This window comes from Lucilia sericata, unplaced genomic scaffold, assembly GCF_015586225.1.
Source record: "Lucilia sericata isolate MDLA Ls3-8-SP2 unplaced genomic scaffold, ASM1558622v1 Contig000154F_arrow, whole genome shotgun sequence".
Classification (NCBI taxonomy): domain Eukaryota; kingdom Metazoa; phylum Arthropoda; class Insecta; order Diptera; family Calliphoridae; genus Lucilia; species Lucilia sericata.
In genome coordinates this window covers 332677-350000 of record NW_023994185.1, presented here as the reverse complement: position 1 = coordinate 350000, position 17324 = coordinate 332677, and the positions used below count along the sequence as shown (strand labels likewise).

Sequence of the window (17324 nt, the reverse complement as noted above, 5' to 3'; positions counted from 1 at the left end):
CGAACATAACTTCGAATTTTCGAACTTGTCTCAAAAATCTTATATTTTAAAACTACATTGAAAACCGTTTAAAATTCATGTAAATTTTAAATTAATTTCCAAACATCTTTAAGTTCGAAATTAAAAAAATATATAGAACTGACTTTAAATAAAACTGAAGTTATATTTTTATAATGATTAATTACATGATTTATAAAATCCTTAAAAATGTTTCGAACATAATTTCGATTGTTGAATTTCCAATAAAATACTAACTTTTACTTTAATAATAATATTAAAATTAATCTCTTTCAGAAAATTCCACCTAAATCGATTATTATGTTGCACGCTTGTGCCCACAATCCCACTGGTGTCGATCCTACCAAAGAGCAATGGTTGGAACTCTCTAAATTGATTAAACAAAAAGATTTATATCCCTTCTTCGATATGGCCTACCAGGGATTTGCTTCCGGTGATGTAGATCATGATGCTCAAGCCATACGTATTTTCGAATCCGAAGGCCACCAATATTGCTTATCACAAAGTTTTGCCAAAAATATGGGTCTCTATGGTGAACGTGCTGGCACTTTCACTGTAGCCTGCGCCAACAAAGAAGAAACTGATCGTGTTACTTCACAAATTAAAATCCTTATACGCGCTTTATACTCTAATCCTCCAATTCATGGTGCCCGTATTGTGGCAGAAATTTTAAATGATGAACCCTTGCGTGCCGAATGGTTGAAGGATGTTAAAGTAATGGCTGATCGCATTATTGGTGTACGTGACAAATTGAAGAGTAATTTGATTAAGAATGGTTCCACCAAATCCTGGGATCACATTACCAATCAAATTGGTATGTTCTGCTATACCGGCATGAAACCCGAACAAGTTGAACGTTTGGCCAAGGAATTTAGCATTTATTTAACTAAAGACGGTCGCATTTCCATGGCTGGTGTTACCAGCAAAAATGTAGAATATTTAGCAAAGGCCATGCACGAAGTTACCAAATAAGTAAAAAACGATAATCAAGAAACGAAATTATTTGAGCTTCTAGACTTTGCTTAGGTTTTGTTTAAGTTTAAGTAAAAATTTTATTCTAATTTTAAGTAAAACATGCACTTATTTTCTAATAAATTTTGCACCTACTACTCTGCTACCATGAAAAATTATTGTTAAAAGAAATTGTATTTAATAAAAAACTTATTTAGAAAAAATTGCATCATAAGTGTTTTTTTATTTATTTGCTTTTTAATAATATGTATTGACTTTTTTTAATTTTATTAATTAAACAAAAATTTGTTAATGATATACACATACATACAAACATTAATATTCATATTGTAGAGCGTTACTTTGTAAAGCTAAGTAAAATTTATAATATTAAATGTTATATAAACTAATTAATTAGTTAATGTCTTCTCTAAATGAACTAAACTTATAGCCTTTTTATCTCAATAACATTTTAGTTTTTCTTCTATGCCAACAAAGAGAGCCAATAAGTAAAGAATGTTGTGGTTTAATACAAAAAACATAAAATCTAAAATCACGGTTTATTGTAACGATAACGTATTTTATCAGAGGGTTCACAATATTCCTTAATGATTAATTTACATAAGAATATATGGAACACTATAATTATTGCACATACAGAAACCCAAAATAGTGTAGGTAATCCGCCTAACTGATGGCCATGTTTATGTAATGCTATAACATGTTGTTCGTGAGCGGGAGCTGAAAAAGAAATGATATGATACACGAAATTTCGTATTAACCAATAATTTCATTTACCTTCAGCTACTTCTTTGACATGCAAAGCATCATGTAACTCCACCATATGCTGTTTGTCTTCTGTTATATAAAGAATGGCAGTCAATGGTTCTGTAAGTTTTACTGGAAATTGTCGGCGATTTTGACTGAAATATAAAGTAGTATTTTATTTTGAAATTCATTTCATATGTATGTGTATGAAAGATATAATTATCTGTGTACTTACGTTAATAAAACCGGTTCATCTACACAACCGCCATCGCAAGCATAGTAACTACGATCGGAACGATCTAATGCTACATTAATTACAGCCTTATTATCCTCAGTCACAGTAATGGTTACATTAACGTGTGTACGATTGCCATAGTTTAAGCGGCGAAAATGAAAATCACGATGTAGATATTTCGGATGCATATTACACTCCAGATGTTGATTACTAAAACGAAAACTGCCAAAACTTAGCACCATAGCCTGTATAACACCCGAGGAGCCAGCACGTATTAAATTATGGCAACCTTGTTTCTCTAGCGTGAGCATCCAAGTGGATACAAGTTTATTTAACTTTTCCAAAGAGTCCATGGGTAGCCATAAATTATCCGCTTGCAGTGTATGATATGAATCATAACAACCCTCGGCATAGGTCAAAGCTTTCGCAATATCCTGTTTAGAGGGAGCCGAAACGGAAACGAATTCTTCAAATTCATAACTGCGTGTTTGGGAGAGCACTGCATACATGGTGGCATTGATGCGGTCGCCATTCAAACTATTCTCCGCTTTGGAAGTACTTATTGTAAAACCGGTTGCCCATAGATCCGACCAAACATTTATGTGAGATTGTCGATAGTTGTGTACGGCTGTACTAGCCGATTCTGATTTGCTTTGCAGACTTTGTAAAACCTTGGTCATAGCCATAATGGCTTTCTGTTCAGTTTCTTCTATGGTGTTACTTACTTGCTGCTGTTGTTCTTTCTTCAAAGGTTTTGAGTAGTGAACAGCGATGGGTATTTCCATTTTAATGCTGCCTCGCTTTTTCAATTGTATGTTACGTGACATTTGTGGTTTTACGATTGTCACCACTATTACTACTGAGGCATCATCGGGATTCGGATGGATTGTACCCGTTATAACGTCAAATTGTTTAGCAGTTTCAGTGGAGCCCAATTGTATGTTCCGTGTTGTAGGATTTTGAAAGTGTACTCGTGGCAGGATTATGTTGACCTCTTCCATTGTATTGCGTGTATTGGTAATTTTGATTTCCTGCATGAGAACACTTGGATGTGTACGATGTGCATAGTATGAATAAGAGACGAACATATTTGAAAAGCATTGAAATCTAAAAGTTAAAAGATAATTTAAATTATTATCCAACAATTTCCAAAATAAGAAATTATACTTTGGTGGGCTTTGGTCAAATAACCGACATTAAAAAATTAACCCTCCACTTACCTCCAAGCAATGCCTGTCAAATATTCAACAACTGTGGCTTCTCGTCCAGCCTCATCGGTCTCCTTAACCGATACGACTGGATGAAATTGTGTGGGCAATTGCATAGCACGTCCATACTTTATATTCAAAGGAGCATCATGAGCTATTTCTAAGCCAATATAACCATTACCAACATAAGGTATAATGTTACGCTCCTCCGCTAAAGGTGGCACGTGACGTATGTTGGCATCGAACTCGAAATTTTGTAGGAAAAATGGTGTCAAACGGTCGTCCATACATTGCATTAGCGGATCTATATTAGCATAAATAATGTTTATAGAAAAATATTTCACAAATCAATATTTGCAGATTTTAACAAACCTTTCTTTTCCGGTGCATTCATAAACAGATATCGAAAGATGGGTGGTAATATGTAAAAAAAGATACAAACTCCCAACATCACCGCAAAAAGTCGACGATAGGAAACAAATAGTTTCCTGGTTACTTCGGTAACATCGAATTTATACTTAGCTGTACGAAACATATTGCTTAATATGATTTTTAATAAATTAAACTATTTAATTATTTTATTTTTTAACACCGGTTATCATAACTTCATTGTTTATCGGAGTTTTTTTTATTATTCTGATGGAGTCTTCTTTTTTTTTTTGTAATATCCATTCACTTTGAATTGTTATTGTTGGTTCATCAAATTGCTCAGATGAGCAAAGTCAAATGGTATTAAGCAAGTGACCGCATCAGAGAAAAATTAGCTAACTGTCAAGTTTTTTTATTAAGATTTTGGCAGTTAACTGATTGCTAGTTTATATATAAATTTTATTAAATGTGTGCATTTATACACTTACATAAAATACGCCTTGAGTGTTTTGTAAACATTACATTATTGTGAATTGTTGTTAGACACATATTTTGAATGCAGAATGAATAAGAAGAAGCATGTAAACAAATAATAAACTAACCTAAAATTATTTTTGTAAACATTAATTAGGAGAAAATACATTTTATACGTATAGAAACTAAAATAATAATAAAAATTATAATTTACAATGTCTAATGACAAACGCACTATATATGTGGGTGCCTTAGCCGATGAGGTAACCGAGAAGCTATTAAATGATGCATTTATACCATTCGGTGATATAGCAGACATACAAATTCCAGTTGATTATGAGTCGCAGAAACATCGAGGTTTTGCTTTCATAGAATATGAATCTGCTGAAGATGCAGCTGCCGCAATAGATAATATGGTAAGTAATGTTATAACTATTTTATTTCAATTTAATGGTGTTTTTTTAAATAAAAAGAATGATGCTGAACTTTGTGGCCGTACAATACGTGTGAATTTAGCCAAACCAGTGCGTATTAAGGAGGGAAGTTTCAAACCTGTTTGGGCTGATGACGATTGGTTGCAAAAACATGCTGGTGCCACTCTCAAGGAAAGTAATGAAGGCGAAACGGTCAGTGGCGAACCTGTACAAATGGAAACTGAAGAAACGAAAACTCCCTCCACCGGCCCAGCTGTTATAGAAAAGTCTGAAAAACGTAATCCTCAGGTATTCTTTGATATACGTATTGGTGGCAACGATGCCGGTCGGATAGTGATGTTGTTGCGTGCTGATGTAGTACCAAAAACAGCGGAAAATTTCAGAGCTTTATGTACACATGAACACGGTTTTGGTTATAAAGGCAGTACATTCCATCGTGTTATTCCCGAATTTGTAAGAAAATAATCTATTTTAGATTATGTTAAATTAGATTATAATATAATTGATTATTTTTGCAGATGTGTCAGGGAGGAGACTTTACAAATAATAATGGAACCGGCGGTAAATCAATATATGGCAAAAAGTTTGCTGATGAAAATTTTACCTTAAAACATAATGGTTTTGGTACTTTATCAATGGCGAATTCTGGTCCTAACACAAATGGTTCACAATTTTTCATTTGTACTACAAAGTAAGTAAAATGATAACTTAATAAGAAATTAAAAGCTGGTTTTGATAACAAAAAATATGAAAACTGGCAATAATTATCAGGTTTTTCTATACATAAGTTCCAAAAAGTGTTAACGTCTTTTTAAATTCAATTATTTTTAAATTATTTTAGAACTGACTGGTTGGATAATAAGCACGTTGTATTTGGACATGTCATAAGTGGGGCTGATGTGGTACGGAAAATTGAGCGTTGTGGCTCTAAGGCTGGTACTCCTTCACAAAAAGTTGTAATATATTCTTGCGGAGAGTTGAAATAAATTTGTAAATTGAAACTATAATTTATTTTAATTTGTAACTATTATTATGAACTTGGGACAGTAGCTAAAAATAAAACGATTAAAACAAATAAAATATTTTTATTACAGACTACATTCTAGTTCATAAGATCTAGGTCAGACTATAATATCTCGTATATGCTTCAGTATATAGTCTATACTCAAGACTATAGTCAAAACTATAGTCTAGTCTCAAGTCTAAGTCAAGAATCTTGTCCAGATTCCTGTATAAAGTCTAAACTCTTGTCTAGACTCTAGACTATGGTCCAGTTTATAGGCCAAACAAAAAAAAACACTTGTTAATTTCGACATTACATCGATTCTATTATTTTATTACATGGAATTTTATTTCGATTTATCGATGTTATTTGAAAGCCGATTTACGTTAACGATTTTGCATGAAGTACATATGCAAATTATATACAAAAGCTGATGACTTTGTTACACCTTGCATAGTACAAATTGTTCTTAGAAGAAACAGTTTTATCTTCAATCTTTACAATTTTCTAAATCTAAAAATCGCTCATTATTCATTAATAATTTAAGTACTATGGAGAAAATATAATTACTGATCATGATCATGTATTGATGTTACAACCGAAAATAAAACTTCAGTTAAACTGAACTATTAATTTGATGCCATTTTCAGCGAGAAAATCAACAACTACCATTTTGTACTAGGGTTTTATAAATCGACTTTCGAATAATCGAACAATCGACTTTTTGTCGAAAAAAGTCGAAAAGTCGAAGTCGACTATTTTGTTCCAAAAAAGTCGATAACTCGACTATCGTCTATGAAAAAAGTCGAAAAGTCGACTTTGTAAATAAAAGTCGAAAAAAGTCGAAAAGTAAAAAAATCGGAAAGTCGAAAAAAGTCGAAAAGTCGAAAAAAGTTGAAAAGTCGAAAAAAGTCGATAAGTCGAAAAAAGTCGAAAAGTCGGAAAATGTCGAAAAGTCGGAAAAAGTCGAAAAAAGTAGAAAAGAGTCGAAAATTTTAAAAAAGTGGAAAAGAGGTCGAAAACTTTAAAATAGTCGGAAAAACTCGAAAAAAGTAAAAAAAATAGTCGAAATAAATCGAAAATAGTCAAAAAGTCGTAAAAAATCAAAAAGTCGAAAAGTCGGAAAAAGTCGAAAAGTCGAAAAAAGTCGAAAAGTCGAAAAAAGTCGGAAAAAGTCGAAAAGTCGACCATTTATAAAATACTAAAAGTCGAAAAGTCTAAAAGTCGACTTTTAAATAAATGAAAAAGGTTGAAAAATCGACTTTTCATAAAATGGAAAAAGTCGAAAGGTCGAAAAGTCGACTTTTAACTAAATGCAAAAAGTCGAAAAGTCGACTTTACTGAAGTAATGCAGTAGATATTCAAATTCAGTATCATTTGTATATATTATAAATTTTCTTATTAGATTTCGTAATGATTGCCGGAAATCTTAATTGGCAATTTGTATACTCAAGACTTTTATTACTAAGTAACAAATACATATTTATACTTTGGCTCTAAAGGCTTTGGATCGCTATTTTATATTATTGTATTGCTAATATTATAATAATAAAATAAATAAATAAAATATTTTCGTATTTATTCTAATTAGGCAAATAAAAACGCAAAATTGTCAACAATAACCATATATATTTTATACAAGACATTGCCTACGAACACTTCCTAAAGTCATTTTCTGACAAATAAACATTAATGGCTGCCAAAAAATATTAAATATAAGGTGGTGTCGACGGAGAATTCAGCCAAAACGAGCGAATTTATTGTATTTTTTATTTATGGAGTTTGACAGTCTGCTGTCATTTTAGGGTACCAGTCAAATGTCAAAATCCATATATAAAAAACAAAAGTGTATTAGCAAAAAACAATCAGCTGCCCTCTGAACACAACCTTACAATTAATATACTTTGTGCTGCCAATCCTCTCGAACGAAGAAGCAGCAGTGGGATTTTTTCCATTTTTTCGAAAAATTTCGCTCCAATTTGCAATTTTTAACAAATAAAGAGGACATTAATTGATCAAGAAGTGAACTAAGTAAAAGTTTCTTAAAAGAAACAAATAAAAAACGCAGGCATTATGTGGCCACAAGCATTGCAAATGACCAGGGACGAATGTCGAGGCATATTACGGAGACTTGGTAGGTTTGTCGTTCGTCGTGTGCTGTACATAATGTGAAAAAGTGGTACACCACTGTGTAGTGTATTAAGTGAAACGTTAGCTTTATTAGGCGAATGCCATCATTATTGTGGACGAAATGTGTTTATGGAAAATAAATATCCAAACTTATTTCATCTTTGTCATAACTAATTAGTGTAAATATTGTGATTTTATTTTCATCGTTTTAGAGCTGGAATCATATTCTCAAGTGATAAGTGTGTTTCGCGCTCAGGGAGGTCTAAGTGATGCCAAGGCCAAATTATTAGAGGAATTGCGTGGTATATTTCATATATCAAATGAAAGACATCGTGCCGAAGCCAGACGTGTGGCCAATGATGAACAATTGGCTACAATTGCAGAAGCGTAAGTTTTTTTCTTTTGCTTTCTTTAGTGTCTAGTCAGAGAAAACTAATTCAAATGAATTTAATTCTAGAATTTCTGGCCCTAATACATGGCAAGAGTGGTCTCGTGAAGGTAGGCGTCCTTATCCCATGTTGCCACGTGTGGCTCCTCAGACAGCACTGGCCCTATTAGCCAATAATGTGGCCGAAGAAACGGCTCAAGAAAATTCAAAGCTACCATACCCAGCAGAAACTGCAGATGCTGTTAAAGAAGAGCAACAACAAATAGAACTACAAAAATCTTTGGAAGCTGCCGTAGAGCGCAGTAATTATGTAGTAACTAATGATCCGGTGAGTACCCATTTGATATGTTGCCTAAAAATCAGTGCCATGGGTTATATAAGTGCTAGGAATAAAGTTTGCGAAACAAGTGTGTTTATTTTCAATGTATTCATGTTTAATGAAGTAATTAATGTAAAATTATGCTATTTTATAAATATTGTTAGTATTTGTTGTTTTTAGTCAAAGTTTGTTGCATTCGTTTATTATATTGTTTACTGAAACTTGCGTCGATAAAAATTAATGACGGCGTTGACTTACACAACAATTTGGCGACGGCTTAAAATCGTGTCTAAGTAGACTTAGTTTTTAACAATTTTGTTTTAATTTTTTTAACGTTAACATAAACCAGATTAAATTTATGAACAATGGAAAATATTCTCCATAATGTTAGTGAACTAACGTTTGAATCAGTGATCATGAAATTCCAAAAAAAAAAGTTTTTATTGAAATTTTGATAACGTTAATATCGGAACAGGTACTGTACCAGATGTATGTATTCACTGGATTACTTCATGGCATTACATTTAATTTTATGCTGAACAATTGGAATATAGTAATTTGCTACATTTCATAATTAAAATCTTAAAAATTTTAATGTGGAATTTAAGAGATTTATAGATTTAACGTTAGTTTCATTCCAAAAGAATAATTCAATTGCTTTTAGTTTATTTAAATTCATGATTTTAAATTTATTGCTTCCTTTAAGAGATGAATTTGAATAAAATCAATTTAAAGTAGGTTACAAAAAGGATCGTACTCGTGTATAAACTTACCTTATCAAAGTCATACACAATAGTTGCAAAATAGAGTTTTTAATGTTATACAGAGTTGCATTTCAATTAATAGAACATAATTAACGGGCATTTTATGGTGTTGCCATATTATTGATGTTTGCGAGCATTTTTTTCAAATATTTAACGATAAATTGGAATATTATTTTTGATAAGAAAAAAGGAAACAAGAAAATTAAAATAATTTAATAAAATTTAGAATCATTACCTTTTATAGAAACATTTACTTTCCATCAAGTTTTTTTATATTTTAAATTTGAGGAAACTTCATCAATTAGGTATAACAAAATCATGATTTTTTTAGTTGATGCGATTGAAGAATTGAACGAAAATACAATCAAAAACTGTATTCAGGAATTAATTCTTTCTTAGCTTTGGCTGCCCTACGAACTTAACCTAAGCTTTATTGTTACTAAAGTGTATCTGAGTCTTCCAATCTAAAATATAAATAAAAAACTCGCCATCTAATATTTTCTGATGAAGAGGACTAATACTGTTATATCAAATTTAACCAAAAACAGATTACCCTTGACTACTTGCATGACCTTACTTGTATTGCTGAACACCAAGTTCAGTTAGTTCCTTGTATAATTAAGATGCAGTTAGTGTACATTATCTATACTGAGCGCTCCCGTTTCTTCGTTCCATAATGTTATTTTTAACTCAAACCTGAAAGTTAAAATGTTAAGTTATATAACATTATCAATTCAATTTAGGATTATAATTATTTTTAGTTGCGTTATTTATTTGATTTGCTTAAACATTTTCCAGTTCAAATACCTGAAATACCACAAAATCCCAAAAAGAATCTTAAACGTAATAGTGAACATCATCAGAACAGTGGTGCGGGTAAAAAACGATCGACAGGCGAAAATCCAGCTCAACAAGGACATACACAGACAGCGCGTAAGAATTATCCACACATTACAGCAAATTCACCACAAACAAACAATGCAACATCTTCGACGAATGTAAGCGGCGAACGCAAACAAAAGCTAAATGCAACAGACCAATATATGGAGAAGCAAAGATTTTTCCATCGGCAGCATCAATTGGCTAAACAAAAAATGGCTAAAAAGGCTGCCGCTGCTGCTGCAGCAGCCAATAATGCAGCTATGGGTGTTGGAGGTGGAGGAGGTACCCCCATAAAAAGACAGGCGACACCGGCTAAAAGCGGTCGAAGAGCAAATCAAAAACTTCAACAAGAACAGCAGAAACAGTTGGCCATGAAACAGTTACAAATGGATATACAACAGCAACAGCAGCAACAACAACAGGTGCCAATGCAAATAGATTTAACTGTTGGTGGTGCAGGTGCAACAACAGCAGCTGGAGCACAAGCTATACTGACACAACAACAAATAGACATGCAATTTGTTACATATGCGACACATCACCAACAACCGCCGCAACAAATATTTATGGAAAAAGATATTGAAATGGCACATTCGCAATTGACGGCGTTGTCGGCAGCAGGTGCAGCACCAACATCTGCCATAACTATACCAGTATCGTCTTCTAACCAGCATCCACCTCCCTCTTTAATAACTCCATTATCTTCCCCACAAATAGCAGCTTCAAAACGTGATATTTCCAAGAATCTTAATAAATTACAAATGCAGCAAAACCAACAACAATTATCTTCGAGTGTTTCAAATATACCATCGTCTCTTCCTGCGCCCATACCATCGCATGATTTACAAACAAGTTTGGGTAGTATATTAACTTCGTCATCTTCATCATCATCCACTAGTGATAAAATCAAACCAAGTGAGAAAACTTTAATATCTACAACACCAGTTCAAAAGTATATTGTAGAGGAACGTCAGCCAGGTGTATCAATTAATTTACCTGCAGGAGCTAATACTGGCACCTTAGTCAATATACAAAATCCCCATGGAACGTCATCAACAACACAAACGCATATTATACAGGTATCAAATGCCGGACAGCAGCCACAAATCATGAGTTTTCCACAAATATCAGCGGCCGCTACAAAATTGCGTGCTGTTAACACTACTCTCATAGCACCGGGTACTAAAATCACTTCTACACCAACGAAAAAGATTACAACGACTGCTATTGGTGGCAGCAGCGGTAGCGCTAGTTCTACCATAAATGCGGGGGCTTTACACGAATTAGCCAATATTGCCAGCACTCAGAGTCAGGTGTTACATATTGTAGAAGCGGGCGGAAATAATAACCCCACAAATGTCCCTCATGCTACCCCATTGCACACTCCACCGGCTGTTATTCAAATACATAATACTGGTGGAACCAATACAGCAACATCCCCCGATATATCGACAGCTTCATCACAAAGTAAGGTCTTAACTACTAAAATTTTACCTTTGGTTTTATCATCGGGGACGACGGGAAATCAGAGTAATGCCAATAATACTCTACTCAACAACTCAACATTGGTGATGGCCTCGTCTCCTACGAGTTCTGTAAGCATAACATCAACCACTTCAACAGCTGGAGGAACAACCATCATAAAGAACATACCTTCCAGTATGGTATTGAATACTAGTACTGCAAATCTAACACCTGTCACTGTTACAAGCACAAATAATCCGATTATCTCCACGCTGGGCGCTGGAGCTACAGTGTTCCGGAAACCACCAAATATAATAAAATCTTCGGTATCTGCTACTACACCAACTAAATCCACTTCACCCTCCTCAGCCCCACACATCATCAGCAATGTTAAATTAACTCCGGTCAGCGTAAATCCATCCAGTGCTGGAACTCACCTTACCACAACTAGTACCTTTAAAAATGTGCTACCCTCCACCTCGGGAATGGTGCGGACAAGTGTTAAAATTTGCCAGTCACCTAATGGTAAAGTGTTTATACAGCCGGCCAATTTAGTTGATGGCTCAAAGATGAAAATAAACACCGGCACAATGTCACATAAAATTATATCAAATACTTCCACTGCGAACAGTACGGCAACAACAAGCAGTGGTCAACGTATAGCCATACAAAAGGTACAGATTATACCAGCTCCAATTGGTTCGCCTGCCCCTGGAGGGGCTCTTCAAACGGCAGGTAATCATATCAATGCTAAAACGGGTAAAAGTAATATGATTTTCATGCCCACCTCAGCCTCAAATGTACGACCAGTAACGCTTTCGAAAATGGGTAATAATATACTGCTCAAATCCTCCGCAAATCAACAAATGACCCCCACCTCACCCACCACAACAATAGCGTCAGCTGGTGATAATACCATTGCCAAATCAAATATTGTAGTGTTGGGTCCATCGCCCACTACGCCGGTAAAGGAACAACTTCCGCAAGGCATCAAACTCGAAAACTCTCAACTTATTAATGAAGATACACCCCTTGATATTCTTAATATGCCCATAGTAATGGAGCCAGGCGTTGGTGTTACTTCGTCATCTTCGGCAGCTGAAACCGTAACAGTATTACAGAGTAATATAATTGATGCCAGCAATGTTAGCCCTTCTTCTACTCTAGCTGCCCCCATCATCCTAGACCAAACACATTTACAACAGCCTTCCAAAACGGTTGTTCTAAATGTAGACTGGGAAATGAAGTTGGACATTGAGCAACAGAATCAGTACAATAATAAAAATCTTAAACAAAACAAAAGAACTTTATCGACATCTTCCTCGGCGACCACATCTACTTCCGGCAATCAACAGCAAACGTCTACCAGTCCCAGCAGTCATGTAATTAAGCAAAAACGTTTAAACAACGATTACATTTCAATGGAGCTCAAAGCAAAGGAATCATCGAATCCTACAATTGTCACAACAACAAATTCTGCCAATAATATGATTGTACTCGATGATAGTTTTGATGATGTTATTGTCGAAGAACATGAAGACGATGCATCCTCAGTTACATCATTAGATAAGCATTCGCAGCAGCAGCAGCAACATCAACAGCAGCCTTCGGATGACATACCAAAAATATTGGATATGCAAATATATCAACAACATGATGGTCACGATAATAGAGTTGCTCAAATAACAACAACAAACAATAATGACGATGTCGACATTGATGTTAATGATGAAGAAGGTGATGGTGGTGATGATGATGAAAAACATCAGTCTAGACATTTTTTAACTGCTCAAGAATCAACAACAAGAACTGAAGATATTGATCAGACACAACAATTGCATCGTGAAGAGCATCAGCAACCATTGCAGCAGCATGCCGAGTGTGACATTGATGCTGGATTTGATGAAACAATTGGTGAGACAATTTATTATGTTAAAAGAATATTATTGTTTTCATTTTTTATTACATATTTTTTATAAAATTATTGGCAAAATCTTGTATTTACATTTGATTTAATTTCTAGTTACAGAAATTGATGAAAATACAGCTATTGAATATATCGAAGAAGACGGTACCAGCTCTAATGTTTCAACAACGACAACAGCAACAACTACAGCCACCAGCAGCACAATATTAAATAAGAAAAATAATATGCAACAAAAAACAACAACTGCAACTAGTACTTCGGCAGCAACAGGAACAGTCCCAACAACAGTAACAACAACAACTTTAATCTCAAAACAAGAAGATATAAAAACCAGTAATACTATTAGCAATAATCATTTAGCTACGTCTATGTCTGGCGATAAAATATCGGCCACAACAACGACTACAGCAACAAGCAGCAATGAAAATTTAACAATTGAACCAACAGCAACTAATGCTACACAAGAAACAACAAAAACAGCCAACAACAGTGCAACACAACAGGTTGAACCTTAAAAACAGAATATACAATATACAACTAAATACATATTTAATTATTTTTATTATTATCTTGCTACAAGTTTTTTATTTAAATTTTTATTTACATATAATAAGTCTTAGGTTTCCTTTTTTTTTAAATAATTCTATTGTAATTAAAATAATGTATATAATTTACATTTCATTGTTAATTAGTTTGTTAATGGAATTCATAATATGAATTGAAATGAATAAGTTTTTCGAAAGGGAAGAAAGAATGAAACAAACAAAAGAAAAGAATTACAGCAAACGCACATTTTTAATTAAATTAAGAATTTATTTTTAAAACTCATAAAATAAAATAAATCACACATTGTTGTAAATGCACCCCAACTATCTACCCTCCTACTCTACTTTAACCATACATTCTTTCCTTTCTTCATTAACTCTTCTTTTTTTTTTTTAAATTTTGTCTCTGTTTGCAAAAGCAAAACAAACAAATTCTATCTATGTAAAAAATGAAACTTTGCAAAAGTTTGTAAATATTTTTTTTAATTATTAATATAGTTTTTTGCATATTTTTTTCTTATTTAAATATATGTAGTAGTGTTAGTTATTTCATTGTGTAGTTATAAAGAATTTTTAACAAAAAAACAACAAAAAATTTAAAAAAAAAAACTTAAAAAAGCCACACATATTTACAAAATATTAAATAAATAACACATTTTAAAACATTAAACAGAAAAAATGTTTAAAACAAAAAAGAGATTATAGGTTAGTTAATTAAAAATGTTTCTTTTTAATCTAATTATATATAAAAACGTTTTTGCTTTCAGTTTTATATATAAATACATTTTTTGGTAGTTAATGTAATAATTACTTTAAAACACTGTTGGTTGGTTTTAATATAAAAAAATGTGTAATTAATTTAAATCATTTATGTTTTAATTATTTGTCTTTTTTGCATTAAAACATTTTGGGCGGTTTGGTTAATTATTATGTTTCTGCTGTTAATGCATCTGATCTGATTTTGTATTCATTCCCCCTCTATCGTAAAGGTCTTGTAAAAGCTATATTCCTCTTTGCAGTAGATATAATAACTATGATTGAAGACCTCCGTATTTAATCTACGACATTCCTCACAACATTGACTATCTAAATTCCCCATTTAATGCAGCTCGATTTACACTATCAACTCTATTCTGTATTTAAAATTTTTTAAGTTTAGCAACTATTTGCATTTTCGCTATTTGCATTTTTGCAATAATCCCAAATTAAAAGCACCCACTGTGGTCTCAACAACACACAACACTTTATCACAGACTTGTACAAACGCTACTATAATAAAACCGATAATGTTACTAACTCAGTAATCATACCGAAACGTATTCTCATCATTGAAAGATTATCTTTTATTTTCGTGCAAAATGTCTGATATAGGCTGAGAGTTGATCATCTGGGTAGATACTGAACTCGAAATTGCAAATTAATACTTTGGGATTTCAATGCTTAAAACGAGATTTTCAACGTCCAATTATTGAATGATTCAACATTTCAGATCATATAGAATACTTAGACTGCGCCGCCAGAATACTTAGGAATCGCCTACATGAGTTACTGAAAGATATATAAGCTCCCACAATATTTTCACTGTGTGTCCGCAAGTACTTGATTAAAACATCTGGAAAAACTCAAACTTTTAAACCGTCACTGTAGTCGTAAATAATAAAGGTCCGAGAGTAAATTACAACAATGACATGACTTTACAAACTTATCTGATGATTATCTTCGATAATTCGACGGTTTAATGATATCATGAACTCTACCCAACAATGTCATTGCCAATTATCTTTACCTGTATGAGGAAATCAGGATGATATCTGTCACACATAATATAATGCTGGTAGATGTGATAGATTTCACCTTTTATACATCCGGTCAGACTTTATGAAGCCATTATTGGATATTGGTCTAAACCTCATCTAATTTTGGAAAATGGAATGCAATTGTCTAGGTAAACAATAAGAATTTTATCAGAATAAGAAGCCAGTTGGAGCAGATTTCTTAAAATCACTCACGACACATTTCATCTCTTTAATTGACACATTCGCGTGCAGGGAGTTGAGTAGCTGACTATGGGTTTCAACATGTAAGTGAGCGGCCTCGTAAAACCCGAAGCCTGGAAAAAGGGTTAAGTCATTCCTGCTTTAAAACCTGGAAAAGACAGGCCGATAGTTGATATGGGGGATATTACCTATTGAGACTATTCACCACCATGGTTTCCCTAAAATTCTCCTCCAAATTAACCGACATTGCCACCCACAATTATAAAACCAGAATAGGCCCTGTGAATGTATAGTCATAGTGGCGCTAGACCTGTCGAAACCCTTCGGAACTGTCAGTCATGCCACAATCCTCGAGGATATCCTGCAATCCACTATGCAACAACACGAAGAGATGTATTGTGAATAATCTGAATGGTCGTCAATCGTTCGTAGAATATAGAAATAAACGCTCCAAACGATGCAGAGTTAAACAAAGCGTAGTTGATAAACTATGCGTGCCGATAAATGGAACGAAATGAATCAGGTAGCAACAACCAACTGGACGAAGGAAGTAAATTTAACGCTAGGCGCAATAATGCCTACTGTGCACAACTCAAAAGTTTGGGAATCAAATTCGACAGCCACTGCAATCAAGCACAAATTTCATTAATGCCGGAAATTACCTTGGAACATTGTGGCCTCCGGTAGGTTAGTGGTTGTTCTAGTCTGGTAGAGTGTTCTAGACTAGTAGACCGGAGGTGGTGGGTTCGATTCCCACCTGAGGCACTGGTTAAGGAGCGCACAACAGGCCCGATAGAGGCCTAGGTGTATTTCTTCGGATTTGATGTATATACAATGTATATATTATATATTATACAACTTCCTTTCAAACGAACTAACTAACTAACTAACTAACTAACTAACTAACTAACTAACTAACTAACTAACTAACTAACTAACTAACTAACTAACTAACTAACTAACTAACTAACTAACTAACTAACTAACTAACTAACTAACTAACTAACTAACTAACTAACTAACTAACTAACTAACTAACTAACTAACTAACTAACTAACTAACTAACTAACTAACTAACTAACTAACTAACTAACTAACTAACTAACTACTAACTAACTAACTAACTAACTAACTAACTAACTAACTAACTAACTAACTAACTAACTAACTAACTAACTAACTAACTAACTAACTAACTAACTAACTAACTAACTAACTAACTAACTAACTAACTAACTAACTAACTAACTAACTAACTAACTAACTAACTAACTAACTAACTAACTAACTAACTAACTAACTAACTAACTAACTAACTAACTAACTAACTAACTAACTAACTAACTAACTAACTAACTAACTAACTAACTAACTAACTAACTAACTAACTAACTACCTTGGAACATTACCTACACGAAGACACGAAGGTCCTCCTCGTTAAGCTACC

At 33.4% G+C, this 17324-nt stretch overlaps 4 protein-coding genes across 4 annotated transcripts in view; 3 read left to right on the top strand and 1 right to left on the bottom strand.

The window, feature by feature from the left end:
- Window positions 1–1383, top strand: part of LOC119601272 (aspartate aminotransferase, mitochondrial) — a 9594-nt gene extending 8211 nt beyond the window's left edge. Inside the window, exon 4 of the mRNA XM_037952100.1 lies at window positions 295–1383. Within this exon, the coding sequence (XP_037808028.1) occupies window positions 295–990 (696 nt within the window). The 3' untranslated portion in view covers window positions 991–1383. The remainder of the gene's footprint in view (window positions 1–294) is intronic.
- A 127-nt stretch (window positions 1384–1510) lies between these two features.
- Window positions 1511–4017, bottom strand: LOC119601271 (uncharacterized protein KIAA2013 homolog). The gene is made up of 5 exons (XM_037952099.1): window positions 3553–4017; window positions 3193–3484; window positions 1973–3079; window positions 1768–1892; window positions 1511–1710 (listed from the first exon to the last, which is right to left on the bottom strand). The coding sequence occupies exons 1-5, from the start codon at window positions 3713–3715 to the stop codon at window positions 1523–1525; spliced, it is 1875 nt and encodes a 624-aa protein (XP_037808027.1). The 5' UTR covers window positions 3716–4017; the 3' UTR covers window positions 1511–1522.
- LOC119601273 (peptidyl-prolyl cis-trans isomerase E) lies at window positions 3987–5537 on the top strand. Its single transcript, XM_037952101.1, has 4 exons — window positions 3987–4439; window positions 4497–4910; window positions 4976–5148; window positions 5299–5537. The coding sequence occupies exons 1-4, from the start codon at window positions 4239–4241 to the stop codon at window positions 5441–5443; spliced, it is 933 nt and encodes a 310-aa protein (XP_037808029.1). The 5' UTR covers window positions 3987–4238; the 3' UTR covers window positions 5444–5537.
- Window positions 5538–7327: 1790 nt separating this feature from the next.
- LOC119601277 (chitinase-like protein PB1E7.04c) lies at window positions 7328–14317 on the top strand. Its single transcript, XM_037952104.1, has 6 exons — window positions 7328–7594; window positions 7803–7977; window positions 8048–8306; window position 8387; window positions 9860–13321; window positions 13431–14317. The coding sequence occupies exons 1-6, from the start codon at window positions 7534–7536 to the stop codon at window positions 13847–13849; spliced, it is 4377 nt and encodes a 1458-aa protein (XP_037808032.1). The 5' UTR covers window positions 7328–7533; the 3' UTR covers window positions 13850–14317.
- The last annotated feature ends 3007 nt before the right edge of the window (window positions 14318–17324 follow it).

Bases quoted from the DNA above. Each gene is read 5' to 3' on its own strand.
- LOC119601271 (XM_037952099.1), bottom strand. From the start codon at position 3,715: ATGTTTCGTACAGCTAAGTATAAATTCGATGTTACCGAAGTAACCAGG. The intron at 3,485-3,552 runs GTTTGTTAAAAT...ATGCTAATATAG, and splicing joins GAATGCACCGGAAAAGAAAG to ATCCGCTAATGCAATGTATG. The intron at 3,080-3,192 runs GTAAGTGGAGGG...TTTAACTTTTAG, and splicing joins TTGACAGGCATTGCTTGGAG to ATTTCAATGCTTTTCAAATA.
- LOC119601273 (XM_037952101.1), top strand. From the start codon at position 4,239: ATGTCTAATGACAAACGCACTATATATGTGGGTGCCTTAGCCGATGAG. The intron at 4,440-4,496 runs GTAAGTAATGTT...TTAAATAAAAAG, and splicing joins CTGCCGCAATAGATAATATG to AATGATGCTGAACTTTGTGG. The intron at 5,149-5,298 runs GTAAGTAAAATG...AAATTATTTTAG, and splicing joins TTTTTCATTTGTACTACAAA to AACTGACTGGTTGGATAATA.
- LOC119601277 (XM_037952104.1), top strand. From the start codon at position 7,534: ATGTGGCCACAAGCATTGCAAATGACCAGGGACGAATGTCGAGGCATA. The intron at 7,595-7,802 runs GTAGGTTTGTCG...TCATCGTTTTAG, and splicing joins AGGCATATTACGGAGACTTG to AGCTGGAATCATATTCTCAA. The intron at 13,322-13,430 runs GTGAGACAATTT...TTTAATTTCTAG, and splicing joins TGGATTTGATGAAACAATTG to TTACAGAAATTGATGAAAAT.